General features: G+C 56.3%; 8 protein-coding genes across 8 annotated transcripts; 4 read left to right on the forward strand and 4 right to left on the reverse strand.

The window, feature by feature from the left end:
- Nucleotides 1–211: 211 nt before the first annotated feature.
- Nucleotides 212–2,318, forward strand: F5Z01DRAFT_465320 (uncharacterized protein). Its single transcript, XM_046259947.1, has 4 exons — nt 212–831; nt 870–1,100; nt 1,154–1,380; nt 1,431–2,318. Exons 1-4 carry the CDS (start codon nt 315–317, stop codon nt 1,950–1,952), a joined length of 1,497 nt encoding a protein of 498 aa, XP_046121245.1. The 5' UTR covers nt 212–314; the 3' UTR covers nt 1,953–2,318.
- Nucleotides 2,319–2,613: 295 nt separating this feature from the next.
- On the forward strand, nt 2,614–4,084 carry F5Z01DRAFT_671758 (P-loop containing nucleoside triphosphate hydrolase protein; the record flags this gene model as incomplete). Its single annotated transcript, XM_046264732.1, has 7 exons — nt 2,614–2,634; nt 2,695–2,715; nt 2,795–3,077; nt 3,143–3,533; nt 3,584–3,830; nt 3,890–4,010; nt 4,065–4,084. The coding sequence occupies 7 exons, from the start codon at nt 2,614–2,616 to the stop codon at nt 4,082–4,084; spliced, it is 1,104 nt and encodes a 367-aa protein (XP_046121246.1).
- Nucleotides 4,085–10,122: 6,038 nt separating this feature from the next.
- On the forward strand, nt 10,123–11,858 carry F5Z01DRAFT_617613 (uncharacterized protein; the record flags this gene model as incomplete). Its single annotated transcript, XM_046260989.1, has 2 exons — nt 10,123–10,646; nt 10,706–11,858. The coding sequence occupies 2 exons, from the start codon at nt 10,123–10,125 to the stop codon at nt 11,856–11,858; spliced, it is 1,677 nt and encodes a 558-aa protein (XP_046121247.1).
- Nucleotides 11,859–12,672: 814 nt separating this feature from the next.
- F5Z01DRAFT_648507 (PXA domain-containing protein) lies at nt 12,673–15,514 on the reverse strand. Its single transcript, XM_046263037.1, has 3 exons — nt 14,886–15,514; nt 14,090–14,834; nt 12,673–13,155 (listed from the first exon to the last, which is right to left on the reverse strand). The coding sequence occupies exons 1-3, from the start codon at nt 15,352–15,354 to the stop codon at nt 12,723–12,725; spliced, it is 1,647 nt and encodes a 548-aa protein (XP_046121248.1). The 5' UTR covers nt 15,355–15,514; the 3' UTR covers nt 12,673–12,722.
- Nucleotides 15,515–17,606, reverse strand: F5Z01DRAFT_648508 (zinc-finger of mitochondrial splicing suppressor 51-domain-containing protein). Its single transcript, XM_046263038.1, has 3 exons — nt 16,677–17,606; nt 15,967–16,624; nt 15,515–15,914 (listed from the first exon to the last, which is right to left on the reverse strand). Exons 1-3 carry the CDS (start codon nt 17,515–17,517, stop codon nt 15,887–15,889), a joined length of 1,527 nt encoding a protein of 508 aa, XP_046121249.1. The 5' UTR covers nt 17,518–17,606; the 3' UTR covers nt 15,515–15,886.
- Nucleotides 17,607–17,885: 279 nt separating this feature from the next.
- F5Z01DRAFT_617319 (CPSF A subunit region-domain-containing protein) lies at nt 17,886–21,862 on the forward strand (the record flags this gene model as incomplete). The annotated part of the gene is made up of 4 exons (XM_046260969.1): nt 17,886–18,129; nt 18,246–20,325; nt 20,495–21,782; nt 21,836–21,862. The coding sequence occupies 4 exons, from the start codon at nt 17,886–17,888 to the stop codon at nt 21,860–21,862; spliced, it is 3,639 nt and encodes a 1,212-aa protein (XP_046121250.1).
- Nucleotides 21,863–21,896: 34 nt separating this feature from the next.
- F5Z01DRAFT_465637 (uncharacterized protein) lies at nt 21,897–22,993 on the reverse strand. The gene is made up of 2 exons (XM_046259951.1): nt 22,718–22,993; nt 21,897–22,655 (listed from the first exon to the last, which is right to left on the reverse strand). Exons 1-2 carry the CDS (start codon nt 22,856–22,858, stop codon nt 21,978–21,980), a joined length of 819 nt encoding a protein of 272 aa, XP_046121251.1. The 5' UTR covers nt 22,859–22,993; the 3' UTR covers nt 21,897–21,977.
- Nucleotides 22,994–23,128: 135 nt separating this feature from the next.
- F5Z01DRAFT_617610 (uncharacterized protein) lies at nt 23,129–23,623 on the reverse strand (the record flags this gene model as incomplete). The annotated part of the gene is made up of 1 exon (XM_046260988.1): nt 23,129–23,623. One exon carries the CDS (start codon nt 23,621–23,623, stop codon nt 23,129–23,131), a length of 495 nt encoding a protein of 164 aa, XP_046121252.1.
- Nucleotides 23,624–24,190: the final 567 nt, after the last annotated feature.

A 24,190-nucleotide genomic window follows, 5' to 3' on the forward strand; every position in this document is an offset into this window, starting at 1 on the left:
CGCACATGACGGCGCGACCAAAAGACATCGCAACAGTCTTACTCCTGACAGACCAGGAAACGGAGACAAAAGCCAAGGCGAGGTTCCAATCAAACGTCGCAAAGTAGAAACCGAGACCTCAGAAAAGGAGAAGCGGTCAAAGCGCCCGCTTTCCCAGAGCGGGCCTAGGGACACTTCAGACAGCACTTCCTCTCAGGCAAAGCCCACACAGTCCAGCAATCGACGGGACCACGACTTGCCCACTGGCGACAAACCCAGGGATTCCAAGACACAGTCTGACGACGCGTCCGTCCGCATCAAAGCAGAAGATACCGATGTCGATATGCCGGACGCTGAATCTCGCCCAGAACCTGTCGCCGCAAGCGTTGAGACCGAGACCAGTGACAAGAGAGCGGCAACCGCGACCTCGTCAGAGATATCGCATAATCGGGCGAACACAGAGGGGCGACCTGATAACGGCGATGCAACAGACGACCGGGAGCAACCGGGCGATGGTCATCAAAGGAAAGAAGAAGAGCAGCGCGCAGATCTATCCAGCCAAAGAGAGAACGAGGACAAGAAGCGTAAGGAGGAGCTGGAGCGACAGCACCAGGAAGAGATGCGGAAGCAGCGCGAAGCCGAGGAAAAGGCCCGCCGCGACGAAGAGGAGGCTAAGCGCGTCGAAGCCGCACGGAAGCGTAAAGAGGCAGACGAGCAAAAGCGCCGCGAAGAGGAGGAGCGGTTACAAAGGGAGCGGGAGGCTGCTGAGGAGGCTCGGCGTTTGCGTGAGGAAGAGGAGCGTCTCGAGCGCGAGCGTCGCGACAAGGCACACCGCGAAGAGGTGGAGCGCAAGCGGGCAGCTCGTGAGGCGGAGCAAAGGCGCCTACGAGAGGAGCAGGAAGCTGCCCGCCTGGACAAACTTCCCCCGTTGTTGCGGTGGCTCGACACATGCCCCAACCCAAAACTACCTGCGTTGGCCGACAAGTTCAGAACGCTGCAGGGAGTACGCTACGACACCATCCGCCCAGAATTCAACCATACCGCGGAGGGTCGCGAGCAATGGGTCCTGAACACCCACGCGGCGCTTCTACTGGGCGAGCAGGATCTGAATCTCACAAGATGTTAGTATGCCATGAATTCCTGCCTAAGCAACAGCTGCTAACTATTTTCACAGACACTGACTGGCAGCGCGTCCCTGTCTCCAACCTTGCCAAAATCACCCTCTGGCGGATCGAGAGTCTCCTGTACTCGTTGTTGGACAAGAAGACTTGGGAACTGGGTCAGCAGTTGCCCCACTACTACGAAGGCGCAAGTCCTCTCTCAATGTCCTTGCCAGCTCGGGAGAGGCTGCGGGAGGCTGCTTGGGAAAGATTCCGCAACATGGACTTGTTCTTTGTTCGGGTAAGTCTGGTGTTGAGTACGTTGATTGCGGCGACTGACGACTGCAACAGGTGTCCGATTTACTGTATACGATACCCAACATTCCTCATTTGCGCAACACCAAGATTGTGGTCACGTATCGTGAACTGATCGAGAACGATACCCAACGACTAGGATGGGTACCTGCGCAGAAGTGGAAGCATGATCCCGACGCGAATAGATACGGCGGATTCTTCGCTCCGCGCAACAAGTACTATATCAACGGACGCCTCGTTGGCGAAGATATGCCACAGCCGGCGGAAACGAGCCCGGTACCGTTTCCCGAACAACCAGTACCTCGTCGGGGTCTGATACAGGTGTTCCCTAGTGACCCGGACTATACGCAGCGATGTCTGGACCAGGGACTGGAGCATCTCGTCAACAGGCCCAAGCAACATCTGATCCATAATGGGGTTCACTCGCCGCCTATCAGCCATCGGGCTGACACACCAAGCGCCGATGCAGAGGACGATGCACATGCTGAGCCTCTCAACGAGTCGCGTTCAATTATGAACGGGCACATCTCAAATGGCCTCACTTCGAATGGTCATTGATTATTTTCTTCTTTTGTATACGACGAGCAGGTCTGTCTACACAAGTATTCCGCTGGGCACAGCTGAGGTTAGCTCGTCACTGTAGAGACATCAGTGGCACAGCGAGTCCGGAAGGATTTGGTGGGGTGGGGGGGAACGCAATGGACGAGTTGAACGATGCATCTACTGTGGCGTTATGGAAGCATTCTGTCAAGATACCTGTGGAGTTATAGCAAGTGGCATAGGATCTCTTGATGCATGTGCAGGTGTCGTGAGTTTAATTGACAGTCGTTCTGCAAGGAGCGGCTTATTAACTTTAGGCTTCCTCCTCTTATTGTGAGAATGCGAACCCACCGCACACGGTGGGATGCACTAACCGACTTTAACATGATAACACCAGATTTGTGAGATATGAAGTTTGGTGTAGCTAAGAGCCTTGGCAGCTGCTGACATCACTGGTGGGTGGCACTTGAATTTGGCGGCAGGCGCAAAATTTACCCCACCAAGAAATCACCGTGACCGTGACCATTTTCCACCAACAACCAAACTTCATCATCCAAGTCCTCGAATCTGCACGCGTGCTAAATTCTGTTCGTCCAAATAAGAACAACACATCCGAGCCACTAGATCTGAGAAGAGTGCCCAAAGAGATCACGGCCGCTGTCGTGCAACTTCGCCCACCATGTCGACAACAGTGGACAAGGTATGTCCCGCCTTTTGGGATCGTTGAAACCGGTTGGATGAAATACTGACTGCTGTGCAGATCAAGGAGATCGAGTCAGAAGTACGTATGCGCAACATGAAGCCCTCGAATTCGATGCGAAACTGTCACCGCTAGACCAAGTACCTAACTGCCTGAACAGATGGCTCGAACTCAAAAGAACAAGAACACTTCATTTCATTTGGGTCAACTCAAAGCGAAATTGGCCAAGTTGAAAAGAGAACTGCTCACTCCGTCAGGGGGCGGCGGTGGTGGAGGTGCCGGTTTCGACGTTGCGAGGACCGGTGTGGCCAGTATTGGCTTCATTGGATTCCCGTCCGTCGGCAAGAGTACACTGATGAGCAAATTGACTGGCCAGCACTCCGAGGCGGCTGCTTATGAGTTTACGACCCTGACCTCGGTTCCCGGTCAGGTTGTCTACAACGGTGGGTAGCTTCCAGGGCGTCGGGCTAGTTTGGCTCTTGTAGAATAGAGCTGACGACATTTGCAGGCGCTCCTTTACAGATCATTGATCTACCTGGTATTATTGAAGGTGCCAAAGACGGCCGAGGTCGAGGTCGTCAAGTCATCGCCGTGGCCAAGACTTGCCACCTGATCTTTATTGTCCTGGATGTCAACAAACCCCTGACCGACAAGAGAGTCATCGAGTCCGAACTGGAAGGGTTCGGTATCCGTATCAACAAGGAGCCACCGAACATCACATTCAAGAAGAAGGACAAGGGAGGTCTGAACATCACCAACACTGTCCCTCTGACGCATATTGATCACGGCGAGATCAAGGCTGTGATGAGCGAGTATCGCATCAATTCAGCAGATATCACGATTCGCTGTGATGCGACGGTTGACGACCTCATCGACGTCCTTGAAGCCAGGAGTCGAAGGTATGACCTTCAATCGCTGTCTGGTACTTGGACCCTGCTGACACCATCAGTTATATTCCCGTCGTGTACTGCCTCAACAAGATCGACTCCATCAGTATTGAGGAGCTTGATCTCCTCTACCGAATCCCGCACTCTGTGCCCATCAGCTCAGAGCATGGCTGGAACTTGGACGAGCTCATGGAAGCCATGTGGGACAAGCTCGCTCTGAAGCGAGTTTATACCAAGCCCAAGGGCAAGGCGCCAGATTACTCCTCGCCTGTGGTGCTTCGGTCCAACAGGAGTACAGTCGAAGATTTTGTAAGTTGCACGGTGCCCGGCGACTTCTATGATCATGGTATCTGACCCGTGCTAAATAGTGTAACGCCATCCATCGAACCATCACAGAACAGTTTAAAACAGCCATTGTGTACGGCAAGTCCGTCAAACACCAGCCGCAGCGTGTCGGCTTGGGCCACCAGCTGGAAGACGAAGACGTTGGTGAGTAGATACCGTGCTGCCCTTATGCTTTCTAGATATACTGACGGTCTCAAGTCACCATTGTCAAGCGATGAGCGCTTCGGATTCCAAGACAGTGCGCTCGCATTCTCAAGTACGCGCTGCTCAACCTCCCGGCACCCCAACGTGAGCCACTTGGAGCCCTTGGGCCGCAGAACGACACGCCTCGCGTTATGCGCCTCGCCTCACAAAGCTCACCGTGCTGCCCATCACGCAAGGACGGCGACCACAAGCGGACCGCTACCTTCGGCAGACTCTGTAGTCTGCCTCGCGAGATAACGTAACAGCTGGCAGCAGTCGGCCAGTGAATTCAAGTATTGGTCCTCGGACTCTACTCAATCAAGATCAATATTACCCACAGTGTATATCCGCCCGCACCCTTCAGTTTCGTGTCTCACCACCGTCGTAACGGCCAGCGCATGTGGTATTTGTCTGTTGGACTAACAAGCTTCGCCGGATGTATGTCGACTTACTGCTGCACAGTGCATCCCGCCCGCATATCCGTGGGCCTCTGTATCTGCGGCCGCCTCCTCTAGCAAAAACGTGGGAACACTCTCGCGCCCCGGGTCGAGTGCAGAAAAGTCGCATACGGTATCCGTACTGAGTGGAGGTTTCTCGCTGTGGGCAGGGCAGCAAATCCTGCATTCTGCAGAATGGGGAGGGTAGAGCAACCACAAGCGCGTCAGGGATCAAGGTTGTGCTTGGCTTGCATGCGGCGCTTATTCGGGCCACTCGCAATCATCAGGTGTGACAGAGATTCACCAAACAGGCCAGTATTCCGACCTGGTCATTGCAGATTTCCTCTCCAGCCGAACATGCGGTGTCATTGCCTGAGCTCACGTCTGTTGGCCCAGGCAAATGGCGCAAATGGGTTCAGCTCTAGGCGGCCGATGACACTCTGATGCGCCTCTGCCCGTGGGCATCTATCTGCCTGATCTAACACGAACCATTCGAATGTGAGGCGAACAGCGGGAGCTAAGCTGCAAGGATTCTTGATGGGGGTCGTGTCAGTCAAACCGGAATGTCGTTGAACCCTGGTTGCAGAAGCCACCCTGAAACCAAGAAGAAGCGATATCCTTTTTGCCGAATAATATTAGAAGAACAGCAGTGTGGCAGCTGAAAGATCGAGCCACCCTGCGAAAAGAACAATTTTGAAGAGCTTGTTGGGACGCCTCGGGATAGTTGGCTCCTTGTGGGCGTCCGGCTTGCAGGCCGGCTGCAATGCGAGAACCACATCAGCCTCGGAAGACATTTGTTGTCCTGCCATCTGTGTGCTAGGACAATTACGTACAGGCCCAGAGATCATGATATGCTTGCGCTGTTGGCGCCCGCCTTGTCAAAAAGAACCTGGCGACCATCAACGGGAGACCGACGAGCGGACGCCGGGGTGGCCTTCCCCGACAGATTAGCGGCGCTCCCATCGATGCAAGACGAAATGGAGCTCGCGTCGCTCTTGTCTGGTTCGGGAGAGCTTCTTGCTCGTCAGTCGTCACTGGGGCCTTGCCCATTGTTGTACGTTTGTCGATCGGTGCAGCAGCACTTCCCGACGCAGAGGTTTCTTTGTCGAATGCCCTCGGAAATCGTTTGGCGAATTGGGAGCGCACACAATCGGAACGCCTCGCCAACGCTGGGCTGGCCGGGAGACTCAGACCCGACCAAGATCATCGACCTGGATTGATTCATTTGTTTGCTTGCCCCTTCTCTCTCTTGGCCTCGGTAGATATTCTGCCAGCCAGCCTGCCACTCCACCCACCGAGGAACTCTCAGTCTCTCACTACTTTGATGGTTGATCAGCCTTGATGCCCAATAAGGTTCAGGGACCCCACGTTGCTACCAACTGGAGCCTGAAGGAGGGCGAGACACCATGCAGGCATACGAGTGTCGGGGGGGACACACTCGTCCGCTCGCTCACTCACTCACTCACTCACTCACACACGCCTGACGGACCAAACGTGCTACGTACAGTAACTCACGGTCGGCAACAGATTGATGAGCCAACAGGCAATCGACGGCCGTTGGGCATGCGGCGGCAGTTGTGCTGGCAATTGATTGGGGCAGACGAACCCCGAATGTCTCAGGGCGTCTTTACGCGAGCGGCGAGTCGGCGAGAGTGGTTGCTACCCGGTGAGCTTGATGATACGTATGTCGATCGATCGTCAGGTCGCGGTACCTGCCTGCCTCCGTTACATTGATTGTTATCAACAAGTGAGGCTAGTACGACTGCCTCTTTCATCAGGACGTGGTGGTCGCAGCGAGTTTGATGGGGGGGGGGCTGTGACGCTCAATGCGTCGCTGCTTCAGCACCACATCTGAAAGAGGACGGGTCTGATCAACTGAAGACGAGCCGAGCGTTGGACGACACTGATAGGGAACATGGGTCTGTCTGTCTGGTTGGCAGGGATCAGTGGACGAGCGCGACGAGAATGACCTTTAAGGCTTCATTACGGAGTACGGAGTACGGAGTCATGGATGAATTATGAATGGTTTTCCGCACACTGGAGGAGACGACAGCTCGGCCAAGACCTTGCTGGATGACTACGTATTACCCTTTGCGGCCCAATGGTTGCAGAGACCTGCATTGACAAGCATTCACCTCTCTCCCCTTGCGAGAGAGCTCGGTGCAGAGGATCAGGGACCCCTGCCGCGCCGGTTAGCCTTCCCGCCGTGAAGGCTGAAGGCTGAAGCTGGCCCGTCGTTAATTAATAATTAGTAGTAGTCGATCGCGTTGCTGAACGCGCCCTGTCTATCCGCGCCGCGGAGCACCGGGCGTTCCACTGGCCGATGAGCCAGTGATGCGAACTTGCGAAGCCACCGATGCAGAGCAACGGGAAATAACGACGGCGTGGACGGGAGCAAGGTTTCTGCGGGAGGCGAAGAGCTGTCAGAGCTGTCATCCAATGCACGCCCGCGTTCCCTCGCGTACAGAGTATATGTATGTACCACCAACAGCCAACGACCGGCCGAATGCCGCCGGCTGGTTGTCTCGACTCTCGGGCTCTACTCCGTAGGCCTCACTCATCATGGGTTCTTGAACGGCCGAGGGCTGATCCTCGACAACCAGTTACTGTACAAACTGGCCACAGTGAGACGGGGCTGCCTTGGGTCCGACCTCAGTTTCGTTCGACAACTGACGATGCTGACTCTGAGGCGGACCGACCGTCTGTTGGCCGGCTGGTTGACGCACCCCAGTCAATCAATCAATCAATCATGCACCCGCATACCTGCTTGCAAATATTGTGCGTCCAGCAGCTCCAGCTCAATCTCCCTGTATCGGGCCTGCGCCGCAGCACCGTCGTCCCCCCGGCCTGTCTGGTCCGCAAGCCTCCTCTGAATACTGTACTACTCGCTGATTAGCTCTCTTTTGTTTCTACCTATGATCCCCCAGTGTGCGCCGACCCCTACAAGTACAAGCGCCATGGACACTGGTCGCTGCGCGGGCATGCAGCTGCTAGGCTCTAGCATCTCTCTCGCCTCTCCACCCTGGAGCGCCTTTCCCTTCTTGCTACGTATGGGGACAGGCAGTCGTGTTTGCTTGTCTCTTGTAACCAACCGATTCAAGAAGGACGATGGTCGTGGGGATCCGGCGTCGTCGTGTGCGAAATGCCTCATTCTACCCTTCTGATGATATGATTCGGCACCGAGCAGGATCCCCGTGACCTCATATGCTGTTCAATGGGGTCATCAGGCCTTGCGAGGCGGGTCACTCGAGCGCGGCTCCGAGGGTTGAGCCAGGGTCAGCTCCGGCCTGCCCTATCCTGTCGGACCTGGCCTGTTGCCGAAAGCTTCTTGCTTCTACTTTGAGCTGTCGTCCCAGACGGGGAGGCGGCTACGTACATACAGTACGTATCGACCAACAGAGGGATACTTGTTACTTCTGCTGGTCTCAGGCCTCCAGGTCCGACGTCGATCCTGGCCGTTCATACGCATCCGTATTCTCGCTGCGAGAAAGGCCTTGTCGCACTGGCCACGCGACCTATGGCCGTCCCTCAAAGCTCGCTACAGAATCCCCCGGCGAGTGAAGAATGCGAAGCTCTTGTGCGTGTGGGGTTGGCGTTGGCCATTGGTGGGCTGGCCTGTCCGTCTGGCATGCTCCCTTTGGTATTCACTAATACACCACTAATAAGCATGCTGCTGTCCCTGTGCCGCTGGAGGTCTGTTGGACCACTTCCCCAGTCGGGTATGCGCAGGTCCTGATAGCGCACGCTTCTCGACTTTGTGTGCCTCATCAACAAGCCTTGGATCACGGTCGGTCTTGACCATGGGCAGATGGCCAAAGCTGACATCTGTTGCAGGAAGACGGTTCCAGGTAAATTACTGAGCAGGTCGAGCAGTTTTCCTCGGAAGCTCTCGTCAGATGTCCGATGTTTGAACCCTGCCAAGCTCCTGTCTCTCGCACACCAACAACAACAACAAATAATAACCTTCCGTCCGCCGCCATTCCTTTTGCTCTTGTTGAGCCTGGGCTGTCTAGACTAGGGGCTTTCTTGCCCGCATTGGCACCCCTCTTGGTCTTTTCACCAGCAGAGGACGGGTGCTAGTGAGTGAATGATTGTGAGCGGGCAAGCGAGCGAGCTTGCCCACACACACACTCTCTTGTCTCTCCCGCACACACCCCATCACGCAGCCCCCCCCCCCTGAGGGTCCGTTAGGTCCAATCCCACCCTCCATTAGACGCCGGCTACTACTGTTGGGCCCCTACGGAGGTCGTTCAGGTCCGTCCCTCATGTTACCAACTCAAAGCCTACCACCGTCCATCATGTTGCCCGCTGCCCCTGGCTGGCTGGTTGGTTCGGCGGGGGTTCACATTGCCTCACCTCTCCCTGATTACCTTGTCGGCACTCGGTGCGCCTGCGTGCGTCCTGCAGACGCGGACAGAGGTGCGTAGAGTGCATGCATGGCTGATATCGACACCGATAGACTGATGAATGCCAGAGACTCGCACAGGCACTGGCTCCTGGATATACACACTCACTCGCACGTATATACCTGGGCCAAGTCCACTCCAGTCTCGACAACTGACCCTGGCCTGCCTTTGCTTTTCTCCTTGATCTTGATTCTACATACATGCGGCCTGGTCCTCATCTTCAAAAGCAAACGGCACAGGTCATCAGAAGTCTTTTATTTCTGATACGTAACTATCTGCCGTGCTTGAGCAGTCAGTCGCGTACTTGATCGACCTACACAAATCGATTAGCCCGGCCCTTGGATGCCCAACTGACTAACCAAGCTACCTTACGTACTTATCTGCGGCTGATCAACACGGACCGGCACGGATCCAACTCGTCTGTCTATCCGTTGCCTAGCCCGCCATAGTACTCTTTCCTTCTTGCCTCTCATTACGGAACAGTGCCCACACGGTTTCCGCTAGCAAGTTGGGGGTCCTGTCCTGTCCGCCATCTTTATTAGTCTTCCAACAAGCGCCGCCACCGTCCCACTTTGCCCTGGTCGACATCTCCTCCTCTTGCAGGACTTCCGTCAAGGTGATACAGGGCTTCCTCACTCCTCCACCCGTGTCTTGCATCGCCATGCTCTGAGGCTTAAGCACGCGGAACACAACACAACACGGTTGCTAGGAGCGAAAACGTGGCTGTCTTCGTTACTTTTCAAGCCACAAACGTCTTCCGTCCTCACCCGCCGGACAAGGGAAATTGATACCTCTGGCCGACGACTTTCCCCTCGAACACTAAACGAGAGAGAGCCTGGAGTATACAGCATCCCTTGGCTGCCCACCGCCAGACAACACCTGTCGACACGTACCGACCGTCTCTCCGTCGGGGACGCCAAACTGTACACGACGAAGGAAGCATTCCGCTCTTTTCTCACCCGTCTTGCCCTGTCTTTCCTACTATATGGTAGACCATGTGCGGCCTCCTGTCCACTGGTGTTCACAGTCCCTGCCAGCATTCCCAAACGTGCCTGAGACCAGCACAAACCCCGCCAAATCTGGCCACGACTCAGAGGCACTAGCCTGGGAATCACTGGGCCAGCGAGATCCCGCGACTGGCCATCACGACCTCGAGGACCGCCAGCTTCGATGTCTACTCTACTTCAACGAGAGAGCAACATGGAAAACCACGACAATGAGGGGCACAAGATGGATCCAGAGGTGCCGCGGGCCCATGGCAATGTGTATGGGGGCGAGACATGGGGCAACATCAGCCCTTACAACTCGAGTCCATATCAGTACAGTCCCATGAACGAGTACGGCCATTGGGGCAGCTACATTCCTCACGCCTCACAAGCAGATTCGCATTATTTGCCCGCAGAACCCTACGCCAGCATGTCGTCGGGTCCACCCTCACAGCAACCTCGCTATATTAAGCCGGCGCCGACGACGCAAGCGATGCAGCACCTGTCACAGCTTCCCATGCTGAACACGGCATGGCCGAGCCAGCTCACCAACCCGATGCCGTCAGGGAGCTATTCAGCACCCGCTCTGTCGACTGTGACGCCGGTGTCCAGTGCTCAGTCTGCCGAGACACCCAAGCCAACGACGCCCTCGGAAAAGGTCAGAAAGCTACTGACCACGGAACAAAAGAGGCAGATGTGCAAGTACAGCGAGGACAACCCGGGGACTCGACAAGCAGACATTGGTGCCAAGTTTGGTGTGGAGCGAAGGTATCTATATTCAACTCTGCGTTTCCCACACTCTGTGACTGACAGGCACCTTCTTCCAGCACAGTATCAAAGGTCCTACGACAAAAGGACATTTACTTGAAGAACACATCCGAGACGGAGAATGTGCCCGCGAGGAAAAAGGGGCAAGACCTGGATCGTACACTCAGCAACCACTTTTTGAAGATGCAGAACAGCGGATTCGAGATCAAAGACAACGATATCCTGGAGCGAGCCAAGCAGTTTGCGTACGCAAGTGGGCATACCGAGGACTTTACGAGCAGTTGGCTTCTCAAGTTCAAGCAAAAGCATGGCATCGGCAAGCAAAAGGGGACCAGGCTGATCAGGAGAGCCTCCGAGGCCAACATACCAGATAGCGCCAGGATGTCGACCAGCGTGAAGAAGAAGCGATCCATGTCCGGCATCACCTCGCCGACCTCGGCAACAACACAGCTCTCGCCTCTTTCCGAAAGTCGAAGCGACGAAGACACCGCACCGCCAACGGGCCTTGGGCTGGACTTGGGTTTTGTTGCGGCATCCCGATCTTCGACTTCCTTGAACAACGACATCATGGGCGAGGCGTCTTTCGTGGAGAGCAAGTCCTCTTCGTTCGGCTCGGGAGCTCTTAGCCCGGTCCACCGGCCGGAATGGGGTTCGTTCACCGCGAGGATGGAGCAGAACGGCATGCTGCCAGGAGGTGCCGCTGTGCAGGGTCTTTCGCAGTACACACTGCATCAGCCCTCCATGGAGCCCGTCACGCCTCACCAGCCCGCCCCCAGGGGCTCCCCGACGCTCGAGTCCCCCGGGCAAGAGATACGAGCCGCACCCTTTGCGATTGACACCAATTTCGCTTCCCCTCCGTTGCTCCGTCGAACCAACAGCTCGTCCAGCATAGGCAACACTCGGTCCAACACCACGGCAGCAACCTCGATCGACTCTTCGCCCACCTCGCCTTCACACGCCGAAGCGACGCGTTCGGCTACCATTCTCGTGTACCACATGCAGGCCATGAAGTCCAAAAACCAGAGCATCTTCAACGAGAACGAGTTTGCGACCGTCTGCGAGATTGTGAGAAAGTTGCAGCTGCAAGGCGACAGCAAAGGCCAACAACCTGGAAAGGCATCCATGGGAGGCTCTCTTGACCGTATCCCCGAGGGCGACGGCGAAATCAACAGCGGGACGGGAGACCGCGATATGAAGATGGAGATGGACTGAGATACTTTGTACTCTTCCATGTCCCCCATTCTCTAGCATGGACGACGAGCATGGTGCGCATGATCCCACGACGACGGCAAAACAAGCAACAGCGACCACGAATGAAACTTTGCAGGCCAAAATCGAATTGCAACCCTTCATCTTCTTCTTCCCCTTCCAAGGGGATACCTTATCTTCCTTACCTACCTTACACGACATTGAGGAGGCGACTCCGCAGGACACCACATGTTAGTTACAGAGGATCAAACGAATCCATTCGGCAACGAAAAGAAAAAGCTATACCCACACAAGACATACCCTCACATGCTTTATTGACTCACACAAATCACAAGACTTACCCTCATATACCCCAGAAGTACCTTCGTGTTCTCCTTCTTTCTTGTTTTTCTTCGATTCATGGTCTTCTAGGACGCAAAGGTCTCGTTCTTTCTCGCCCACGCGGGTCATGGACCAGGCATGAAAAGAACAAAAACAACCCATTCTTCTTTTTTATTCATCTTCGCCATCTCTCATGGTCCTCACGGCAGAAGGGCAAGGATATTGGTGGGACTGGCGGGCAGGGAGACAGGCAGGCACATAAGATCGGAGGACAGGGCTTCGCAGCTCACAGGGCAACCTACTTTGAATTTTCCCCTTCGATTTCTCCTTTGGCATCTCCCCTTTCATCGTGTTGTGTACGACCTTTGCCCCCAGGTTAGGACAGCGAAAAGAGGCACGCGGGCGGGCATCTAATGCAGGACATTGGGACAGTATTCGTATCTCATTCATAGCGGACGCACTTGATGTGCGTATCAACTCAGCATCGTGTTCACACGCTGTCACTCTTCCCTCATTAATATCATGATACTATGACTGTCTGCTCGTCTAGCTCCCAAGACGCTCTTCCCAGAGCTCTTCGACCCCCTTGTCACGGAGCTCCGGCATCAGCCGCACCAGCACGAGCTCAAGGACCCCATAGAGGAGGTGCTTGTTGCAGTACTCGTCGTCCAGCACCATGAGCAGCCCCTCCACCTCGTCGATCATCTTCTCCTCCTCCTCGTCATCATCGTCCTGACCGCCTTCTACCTGCGTCTTTAGGCGGCCGCCAAGGTATACCCTCCCCACTGTGCGCGGCACGAGACCCCAGAGTGCGCTAGCGGCCCTACGACGAAGAGCGAGGAGCTCGGCGTCGGACTCGGGCGCCGCCAGTGTCGACTTACCAGGGGCGTTGTTGGGGAACAGCACGCCTCGAATCATCCGGAGGAAGGTGGGCAACTGGGAGGGGGAGAAGTGGGATTGAATGTGGTACGAGAGTAGTCTTGCAAGGGTGTGTTAGCCATCAACTGCAAAAGAGACCTGCCGGATCTGTGGGTGTGAGAGCAAAATTGTTGTCACTTGGCTGGTGCGTACGTTTGCAAGAGGGTCAAGGTCGGGAGATTTCCGATTGTGCTGGGTAGTCCACAAGCAGTTGGTTGACCCTTGCCCTCGAGCTTCGAGTATCACCGGGCCTGAGGAGATTTCCGGACGCCTCAACACTTGCATCTCCTTGACTAGCGCCCGACGCCTCGCTTGAGACATGCGCAAGCTTGCCATGCCAAGGAGAATGGAGGCAGCAAACCAGCAACCGCAATGAGGGGGCTTTTGTCCACGCACAAGGCGATGAGTGAACTTAGACAACGATGTCGACGATCATCGTCAGTGACGCTAGTGTTCGCTCCGGATTGACCCTGGCAAGCGTTGCGACGGTTGGGGCGGCATCGTCCTGTTGTGAAGCCGGTGAGAAGAGAGGGCATGGGGGCGAGCGTCGAGAGTATGACCCTTGTCGACGTCGGCGCGTAATAGAGACGCGTTGCTGGACGATTGAGCCGACCCGGAGCCACATCGTCAAGCAATCAACGCTCAGAGCGGCTGTTGAGCTCTTCCATTGGCCAGGCGTCCCCAAGGCTAAGCGGATAATTGATGCCTGGGTCTCTTCGATTTGCGTAATGGCGGAAGTGCTTAGAGCGACGCCCCCGTGTTTGGCTATGAAGGGAAGAGAAGGATGAAAGGCTAGGCAAGACCCGTCCTCTAGGGACGGCGCGCGCAGAAGATCCGTCACTTTGTGGCTGCGCGCCGCTGTTGTCGATGTTCTGCTTCTTGATGCTCACTGGAGGCAGTCAAGGTCCGCTGACTCAACGGAGCTGCAAGGTGGTGTGATTCGTAGGGGTGCACTCGGAGGGGCCGCGAAAGGACAGAGGAAGATGTTTGCTTACCTATCAAGAGGACCATCGAACCGTCCGACCTCACCGGGGCCTCTGATTGCTCCATACTGAGCCAGTGACAAGAAACCATTGAGCCATGGCATCCTCACAGGAAGCTGCAGAAGATTGCCTGCGCATGACCAGACGCTATAATCAAGAATAGGGATCCTCATTGATGAATCTTGCGCTCCCTCTTTCCCTCCGGCAGTAGTCGGCGGTGACCGAGGTGGGAGGGACGATATCGAAGCGATCGTACCCACGATTGAGCGGGACCATGTGACAAAGAGGAGTGCTGCGTTAAGGAGGGCGAGGAGGACCCCGTGAAGCGACCAGCCGCGGGCAGCCGTACCTACGCGATCAACTTCTGCACTACCGCTGGTGTCTTGACCTGTGCTGCCCTTCTTCTTCTCTTGAACGACCCGCGCCACGATGCAGATGGCCTCCCACAACATCCACGGCTGCGCTGCTTTCTTGGCAACAATATTACCGATGATGAGCTCTGAGAAGATTTGCCCGACTAGGGACGTCAAGCAGGGGTTCTCAAGGTCCTCTGTTGGGAGGAGCACTGTGAGCACGACCTGTACTAGGAGCTGGCGGTATGCCGACTCGTTCTGTTCCTGCTCTGCGACGGTGGGCTCTGCCTCATTCTGCTGAGGGACGGGTTCCATGAATGGCAGCGGACAGAGCGAATGATATACCTGCCGTGGCCTGGCTTCAACGGGCCACGGCGACATTGGTGTGTGCGCAGTGCGGTAGGCTGGAGTGGCAGTCAGTCAGCCGACAATCGAACCTGGAGCAGAAGTCCCACCTGTGATATGCTTGTCCAGGAGATCCGGTAGTTCGTCCAGCAGCAGGCTCTCCAAGTCCACCTTTCGAAACCTCTGTTCCAGAGCCCTCGTGCAGTGTGCTACAGTGTGCACAATTTCCAAGATGAATGCTTCATCTGTCGTGATGCGGCTGTACCATGTCTGCACAAAATCGCGTAATATTATGGCCAGGAATGCGTAGAGTTGTAGGTCGACATCGTTGCGGCTGCTCAGAGGCGGGAGCAGCTCGTCGATAGGAGGCTGCGCATCGCGGTTCTTGTCGTTGTGCTGGTGGGTGCAGAGCGTCCGACGGATCAGCGCTGCTGTCGCGCGATCCGAGAGAGGATCTAGCTGCGATTGACGAGAGCCATGCCGGGTCGTTGGCGGCTGGGCAGTCGACTTCGCCGTGTTGGTGTTGGGACGTGGACCCTGGTTTGCTGGAGAGGGGGCGACGGCGACGGCGGCGGTCATGACCGGGTCGTGCGACGTGCCATGCGCAAGTTCATGGCCGTAAGAGAAGACACATGGGTTATCTGCCTAGTGTTGCGGAGAGAGAAGTGCCGTGGTCATTTGTGAATGCGAATGGTGAGGTTGTCGTGGAAAGGTTGACGTCGACAGAGGGAAGGAGGGACTGGGCGTTTGCTGCACGTCTTGCAGCTGCCAACGCATCCATCCCGCGTTAGCCCCTGCCTGCCTGACCCCAGCATGCGTCAGGATGGGATCTACCGTCTACGAACGTACCTAGTACACATGCATTTTCTTTCACAGACATCCTGCTCCTCGCCCTACTTCGGTTTATTCCGATGTTTGAGTCGAGTTTAAGGGAGGACATAGCTTCATGGTGTAAGTACTAAATAAGCTAAGTAACTAAGTACTCATGGAACTGTTCCACCGCGAAAAAGAAATCCGCTAACACGAGACTTGTCTATACACTTCCTGCCCACAATGCAAATGATGGTACATCTACTAGTAGTACATACAATACGGTTACATAGCATGAATTTTAAGCATCCTTGATCGTCGTCTCGTATCTACACGCATCGTTAGTAAAGCTGTCAGCACAGAACGTAGCATGGTACATACCTCTTGCCGCGGAATGCCCATACGCCCCAGTTACCACAGCTGACATCTTGGGGATCCATGTCATTCAGATCCCAGCGTAGACTGCGGAAAATGTTCTCGCCCGGCTCCAGGAGCACGTCAAACTCGCCCTTGGACTTTTCGTTCACCCACTTGACATCTCTCTCGAGATCGAACTGCGTGTAGCCGGTGCTGATGATGGGGACCTTGGTCTCCAACAGCTGCGGGAGTGTGTCTTCCCACTCGTGGCTGCTGGCAGGATGTCCGAGGCCGGGATGGAACAGGACAAAGCAATCAAAGTAGGGATCGTAGGGCGCGAAATGTCCCGTCTGATGGATCGAGTGGTAGTAGTCGACAAACGTGCTGATCTTCATCTTGTGCGAGATACGGTCCTCGACAATGGCGCCAAAGGGGTTGGACGCAGTCCTCTCCGGCAAGGGGAACTCGTCGTCACGGTTCGCCATGCTCTCCGGTCCGATCATGATGAGGTGAATCTTTGCGTTGGGGAACAGATGCGCCAGCTGTACCCAAGCCGAGCGTGGGAGGGAGGACTCGGCGCGCGCGCCCAGGCAAAAGACACGCACCGCAGGCGGCTCTGGTTGCAGCTGGTTGACGCCTGGGCCTTTGCCGGACTTTGGTGGGTGGAGGTTGTACCTCAGGGCTGCGGTCAATGTTAGCAGTGCAACGAGTCTGTGTGTGCTGCTTCTACTCACCACTAAAGCTCTTGAGGCCCTCTGTAGTCAGTCGCTCGCCTGCCTTGACCGTGTACGGACTGAGCTCGTGCAGGATACTGCCGACGGTAATGGGATACGTCAGCAAGCGAGTGATCTGCCTCATGGAGCGGTCAGAGTTGACAGCATCAAATTCTCGGGTGTACATGAAGGTATCCCAGTTCGTCATGTTCACCATAGCCTCCTCCAGCTGGTTCTCGGGCAGAACGGCTTCGTGGAACACGCGGCCAGACCGAAGGTCATGGTCATCCTCGTTGATCTGTCGGAGGGTGTCGCAGACCTTCAAGTGGTTCTCGTAATCATCCATCCAGTGCTCCTTGCTGCAGTACATGGGGAAGCCGCAGTCGGGGCATTCGAAATCCACATGAGCCGGAGGGGCCGTACCGCCAGTCGCAACCTCATCTTCAGGTTTGGGCGCCACAGTCGGGACTTTTGTATGCTGGTGGTCGGGGTGCGAGCAGTACGCATGCTGCCTCATGAAAGCAGCTCGTTGGCGGAATTCGGGCACCGGCGAGTTCGAGAAGGAGTGGAAAAGGTTGTCTTCAGTCAGCCTGGGTTGCTGACCAGCCTGCGCCGCTGATGCTGCAGCCTCGTTGTCTGCCTTTGAGGTCGACGTGAAAGCCCGTCTGGTCCCAACAGACTCTTTATCACCGGCGCCGCCCCGGTTCGTTTGGCATGCTGTCGACGAGTGCAGAGCTCGGATCGGAGAGTGAGTTGCCGAGATCAGCAATCTTGAGGCATGGCGAGGGACCAATTGCTTGCGCATTGGCGCAGTGCAGCGGCCGCAGAGCGTCGAAGCTGCTTTGCGCAGGGAAGACTCCATGGTGACGGTGTCTGGGAGAGTCGACGCAGGTCAAAGTCGTCGTAACCCAGAGCTCGCTTTGCACAGGCAAGACTCGAGAGAATCATGAATCAGTCTTGGAGATGCAAAAGCTCGACCCACACACTCCACCATGAACTGCAATGGTCCAGGGTAGCTCAGACACGAGGAGGCCAATCCACCGCAACTTCGTTCCTCCGACGCCCGAAGACGACGCCAAAGATTTGAGCGCTGCCCTCGGAGCTTTCCAAGCTTCACGCGCAATTTTTCCCCAAGGCCAACGAACGTCTTCGCGACCCATTGCAACCCGCGTGGAACACAACTCGTGCCAGCTCGACGCCGCGCAGGCTCGACTGCGCCCACCAGTCAGCATGGCGACCACGTCGAATATGTTCCTTTATTCGCTCACGGTCCAGCCTCCCTCCAATGTTGTCCACGCCGTCCTGGGCCAGTTTGCGGGCACCAAGGAGCAGCTGATCATATCTGGCGCCGGGTCCAGACTCACATTGCTGCGGCCGGACTCGTCCCAGGGCAAGGTGCTGACCGTCCTCTCGCACGATGTCTTTGGGATCATTCGGTCGCTCGCGGCATTCAGGCTCGCGGGCAGCAACAAGGGTAAGTTTCGTCCTCGCCGCGCATCTGAGAGTTCACTTAGTGATATTCAACAAGCCCCCGAACCAGTCGCGCGCGCGATGAGCAGTCCGAGACTATGTGCTGACCTGGCGTCCCAGACTACCTGATCGTCGCCACCGACTCGGGTCGCATCACCATCATCGAGTATCAGCCGGGGCCAAACCGCTTCCACCGCTTGCACCTGGAAACATATGGCAAGTCTGGCGTGCGCAGGGTGATACCTGGCGAGTACCTGGCTTGCGATCCAAAGGGGCGCGCTTGTCTCGTCGCGTCAGTAGAGAAGAACAAGCTTGTCTACGTGTTGAACCGCAACTCGCAGGCTGAGCTGACCATCTCTTCGCCCCTCGAGGCCCACAAACCCAATGTCCTCGTCATCGCCATGGTGGCTCTGGACGTCGGCTACGCCAATCCCGTATTCGCGGCTTTGGAGATTGACTACTCGGAAGTGGACCAGGATTCGACCGGTCAAGCCATGCAGGAGGTTGAGACGCAGCTCGTGTACTACGAGCTCGACCTTGGGCTCAACCACGTTGTACGAAAATGGTCGGAACCGGTCGATCCCACGGCGTCGCTTCTTTTCCAAGTGCCCGGCGGCAACGACGGCCCCAGTGGCGTGCTCGTCTGTGGCGAGGAGAACATCACATATCGTCACTCGAACCAAGAGGCCTTTCGCGTGCCGATACCTCGCCGCAAGGGCGCGACCGAAGACCCCTCGCGGAAACGCACAATCGTTTCGGGCGTCATGCACAAGCTGAAAGGCAGTGCGGGCGCGTTCTTCTTCCTGCTCCAAACCGAAGATGGCGACTTGCTCAAGGTCACCATTGACATGGTGGAGGACGAGGATGGCAACCCGACAGGCGAGGTTCGCCGACTCAAGGTGAAATACTTTGACACCGTTCCTGTGGCGTCGAATCTGTGCATCTTGAAGAGCGGGTTCCTCTACGTTGCGAGTCAATTCGGCAACTACGGTTTCTACCAGTTCGAGAAGCTAGGCGATGATGACGACGAGCTCGAGTTCAGCAGCGATGATTATCCAACAGATCCTCATGCTTCGTACGAGCCAGCCTACTTCTACCCTCGGCCCGCGGAAAATCTGGCACTGGTTGAGAGCATACCGGCAATGAACCCCCTGACGGACTGCAAGGTCGCCAACGTGCTTGGCGAAGACGCCCCCCAGATCTTCACGGTGTGTGGCAGCGGGGCGCGCAGTACCTTCAGGATGCTCAAGCACGGTCTCGAGGTCAATGAGATTGTGGCCTCAGAGCTGCCTGGTGAACCATCAGCGGTCTGGACATTGAAGCGCCATCGCGATGATCAGTACGATGCGTACATTGTGCTGTCATTCTCCAACGGAACTCTGGTCTTGAGCATCGGCGAGACTGTCGAGGAAGTGAGCGACTCGGGCTTCCTGACGAGCGTCCCCACGCTCGCCGCGCAGCTGCTCGGCGAAGATGGCCTTATCCAGGTGCATCCCAAGGGAATCCGCCACATCCGCAGCGGACACGTTAACGAGTGGGCAGCACCACAGCACCGCTCCATCGTGGCTGCGTCAACCAATGCAAATCAAGTGGCCATCGCACTCAGCTCGGGTGAGATCGTCTACTTCGAAATGGACTCTGACGGCTCGTTGGCCGAGTACGACGAGAAGAAGGAGATGTTTGGCACCGTCACCTGTCTGAGCTTGGGAGAGGTTCCTGAAGGCCGCCTTCGAAGTTCGTTCCTAGCCGTGGGTTGCGATGACTTGACAGTCCGCATCATCAGCCTCGACCCAGAGACGACCTTGGAGAACAAGTCGGTGCAGGCCTTGACAGCAGCTCCAACGGCACTGTCCATCATGGCCATGGAAGACTCGGCCTCGGGCGGCTCCACGCTATACCTGCACATTGGCCTGCACTCAGGTGTCTACCTGCGGACCGTGCTGGACGAGGTCACCGGCGAGCTGACGGACACTCGACAGAAGTTCCTCGGTCCCAAGGGCGTCAAGCTTTTCCAGGTCACTGTACAAAGGCAGACGTGCGTTCTGGCACTGAGCTCCCGGCCGTGGCTTGGGTACTCAGACCCCATCACCAAGAACTTTGTGGTGACACCTCTCAACTACGTCGATCTCGGCTGGGGCTGGAACTTCAGCAGCGAGCAGTGCGAAGAGGGTGTCGTCGGCATCCAGGGGCAATCCTTACGGTACGTTCTTCCCCGTTGTTTTGCTTTTTTTCATCATGATGAGACATGGGACCTACGCCTACGGGCAATGAGGCTTTACGCATATTACCAATTGTTCCTACTGAAGATGACCCTTTTCTTTTATTTTACTGCACTCTCCGTAGGGGCAACCTGCTAACGAGTAGTGCAGCATCTTCTCCATCGACCGACTGGGCGAACCATTGATTCAGTCATCCGTCCCTTTGACATACACCCCCAAGAAGCTCGTCAAGCATCCCGAGCAGGCCTTTTTCTACACGATAGAGGCAGACAACAACGTTCTCCCGCCCGATCTAAGAGCACAGCTCCTGGCAGATCCAGCCGCTGTGAACGGAGACGCCAAAGACCTGCCACCAGAGGACTTTGGTTATCCACGAGGCAACCGCCGGTGGGCATCGTGTATCAGTGTCATTGATCCGGTGTCCGACACGCCGCAAGTCACGCAGACCATCCATCTCGAGAACAACGAGGCCGCCGTCAGCGTGGCTGTGGCACCGTTCGCAAGTCAAGACGCCGAGCACTTTTTGATTGTTGGCACAGGCAAGGACATGGTCATGAACCCGCGGAGCTTTTCCGAGGGATATCTACACGTCTACCGGTTCGTTGAAGGCGGCAAGGAGCTCGAGTTCATCCACAAGACCAAGATGGACGAGCCTCCGCAAGTGCTACTACCGTTCCAGGGCAAGATCCTTGCCGGCGTGGGCAAGACGCTCAGGCTGTACGATCTTGGTCTGCGGCAGATGCTGCGCAAAGCTCAGGCAGAGGTCGTCCCTCAGCAGATCGTGTCACTCAACACACAAGGCAATCGCATCATCGTCGGCGATGTTCAGCAAGGCATCACGTATGTGGTGTACAAGCCTGCCACGAATAAGCTCATCCCTTATGTCGATGACACGCTGTCACGCTGGACCACGTGCTCGACAATGGTGGATTACGAGTCGGTGGCCGGCGGTGACAAGTTCGGCAACATGTTCATCGTGCGCAGCCCACAGAAGGCCAGCGAGGAGGCGGACGAGGAGCAGACCGGTCTGCATCTCACCAACGCCCGCGAGTACTTGCACGGCACGTCCCACCGCCTGAATCTCATGTGTCACTTTTACACCCAAGACATTCCCACCAGCATCACCAAGACAAGCCTGGTGGTCGGTGGGCAAGACATCCTGCTGTGGAGTGGTATCATGGGAACCATTGGCGTCTTCATCCCGTTCGTCAGCCGCGAAGACACCGACTTCTTCCAGAGCCTCGAGCAGCACCTGCGGACAGAGGATCCGCCCCTGGCGGGACGCGACCACCTCATGTACAGAGGGTACTACGCGCCTGTCAAGGGCGTGATCGACGGCGACCTCTGTGAGAGATACACCCTGCTGCCCAACGACAAGAAGCAAATGATTGCGGGAGAGCTCGATCGCTCCGTCCGCGAGATTGAGCGTAAAATTTCGGTATGTACACCTCGTCCCGGCTTGAGAGAATGACATTGACTGACGTTCACCAGGACATCCGCACGAGATCTGCCTTTTAATGATTGATTGCTCTGTGAATGATGATTTTATTTGTACACTACTCGGACCTATATATCCAGGGGTGTTGGCGTCGAGCGTGGGGATCTATTTGTATGTACGACACGACCCAGCCGTCTAGGGCAGACGGCTGCTGTTCCAAGAGGAGTTTGTTCCATCTTTCTGTTTTCCCTTTTTTGCCGCCTTGCCGTGACCGGGGAACTGATGCTCCTTCTCCCACGCCTCGTCGACAAAGTAGGCCTCCACCGCCGCGGCGAGGTTGTAGTCGGCCTGCTCCAGGTACAGCAGCGCGACCTCGTACTTGGATACCTTGGTCGAGGTCATGAACCTCCGGATCTTGGCCTTCCTGAGCTCTTCGTCCTCGCCCTCGACCGGCCTCGGCGACAGGCTGACGCCGCCCTTGTAGTACGCGCCTGGTATGAGGACGGTCCGTCGGCCGAGGAGGAGATGATCTGAAGTCAAGTTGTTCGCACGGCGGAGCGCGGAGGCTGGGACGCCGTAGCGAAGAGACAGCGAGGAGACGGTGTCGTGGTTGTGGTTGAGGAAATGCAGTGTGTCTTCCGCGTCGTCGGAGTCCTTTTGCGCGGCGGCGGCAGCGAGCGCTCCTTTCTCGTTACTCACATGGGCGGCCGTCGAGGGTGGTGTGTATGGTGGTGGCGCTGTGTCGTGTGACGACGCCTTGGGTGCTGCTGGTGCTGCCTCATACGCAGGCGGATCCCTCAGGCCCTGGGGCAGCGCTGAGGGGCCGGATGATATTTGGCAATAAGGGCAGTACTCTGCAAATCTGCGATTTGACTGTATCTACAGTCAGCTTCCGTAGTTCTCTCTCTGGCTTTGCGAGGTAGAGGCGCGCGCACCTGGATACACTTGCCACAGATGACCCGCGCGCAGCAGGCTACCCTGCGGTCGTCGGGTAGGGGCTTTTCAGAGTAGGCGGGAGCTGCGGATAGGAGATTGGCGCACGTTGAGCACGCCTCCATGGATTCTAGGTGGCCCATGGTCTGGTGGTGATTTCAAGGGATGCTCGGGTTTTGGTGTTGGAGGTATAATAGCGAGAAGGCGATTGTCATTGAGCATGTGAGGATGTACCTGGTGCTTGCTGTGATGATTGATTGGGCAGGGCGGACCCATGACGCCACCATCCTCACGGACAGCGTTCTCAACTTAACAAGTTGTCTCGAAGCTGCACACGACCAACTGAAATACAACGGGATCTCTCTGCACAAGAAACGGGTGGCATGATACCCAGCTAGGTTGTTGGGCCCCTATCACAGACTCGAGCCATGGCCTGACACCCTCTTCACGATGGCCTCCCTCAGCCCCTCGACAGAGTCCACCATCTCCACGGCATACTTTGCGCACACGATTTGCACGTTGGCCCTCTTCCAGAACCCCTCGGGACAGACAACGATCGCCTTGCCCGGGGTACGAGTGCAGAGCCCAAACTCGGTCAGACTGATGGGCGCCTGCGTGGCTGGATGGAAGTAGACGACGATAATATCGGCCTTGTCCTGCTTCTCCAGCTCCCACTCGATCTGCTCGCGGAACGGCGCAAAAGTCACGTCCTCACGCCAAGTGCTGTCCCAGTCTGCGCGGTAGGGATTGTAGATGGTGACCGGCAGATCGGAGAGGGAGGCCGAGAGGTTCTCCCGCCAGTCGGTCTCGTCGACCTTGCTCGTGGTGCCGGCGAGGAAGACGGACTTGATGCCGCGAGGGGCCTCGCTCGAAGGAGCGTAGATGACCTGATGCTGCGACGCATCCATAATAGCAGACGGGAGCGGACGTTTGGCGAGGGTTGGAAGAAATGAGACGCGCAGAAGAGGGCGAGCAAGTCGGGTTTGGAGCATTTGCCTCTATAGAGGTTATCTCTTTGTAGAGATGGTCACTTCAGATCAAGATGTTTCGTGCTGATGATGTTCTGCCGGAATGTGTGACTGCGTGCTGTCACTGCATATGTGTACTACCTAACTTATGTAGTTAGTTACGTTACCGTACGGGCCTGATTATTTTCACCAAAGAACCTCCCTCCAACTACACACACACCACGACTACTGTACCGTATGGCCCATGGGATCTCGCTGTGGAAAGAATTGTCCATATCTGCCTAGGCCCGGGGTAAAGGAATTGTTCTTCTAGAAAACTAGAGATGGAAGGCGTAGGTACGGTAAATACGAACAACCAGCGTCAGCTCTCGCAAGATCAATGTAAAAACCCTGTATTAGACAGAAGTTTGAAACAATAATTGCGCTGGGGAAGGGGGGGGGGGGGGGGGGGGGGGGGGGGGGGGGGGGGGGGGGGGGGGGGGGGGGGGGGGGGGGGGGGGGGGGGGC

Source organism: Emericellopsis atlantica (genome assembly GCF_019669845.1).
Source record: "Emericellopsis atlantica unplaced genomic scaffold F5Z01scaffold_5, whole genome shotgun sequence".
NCBI lineage: Eukaryota > Fungi > Ascomycota > Sordariomycetes > Hypocreales > Bionectriaceae > Emericellopsis > Emericellopsis atlantica.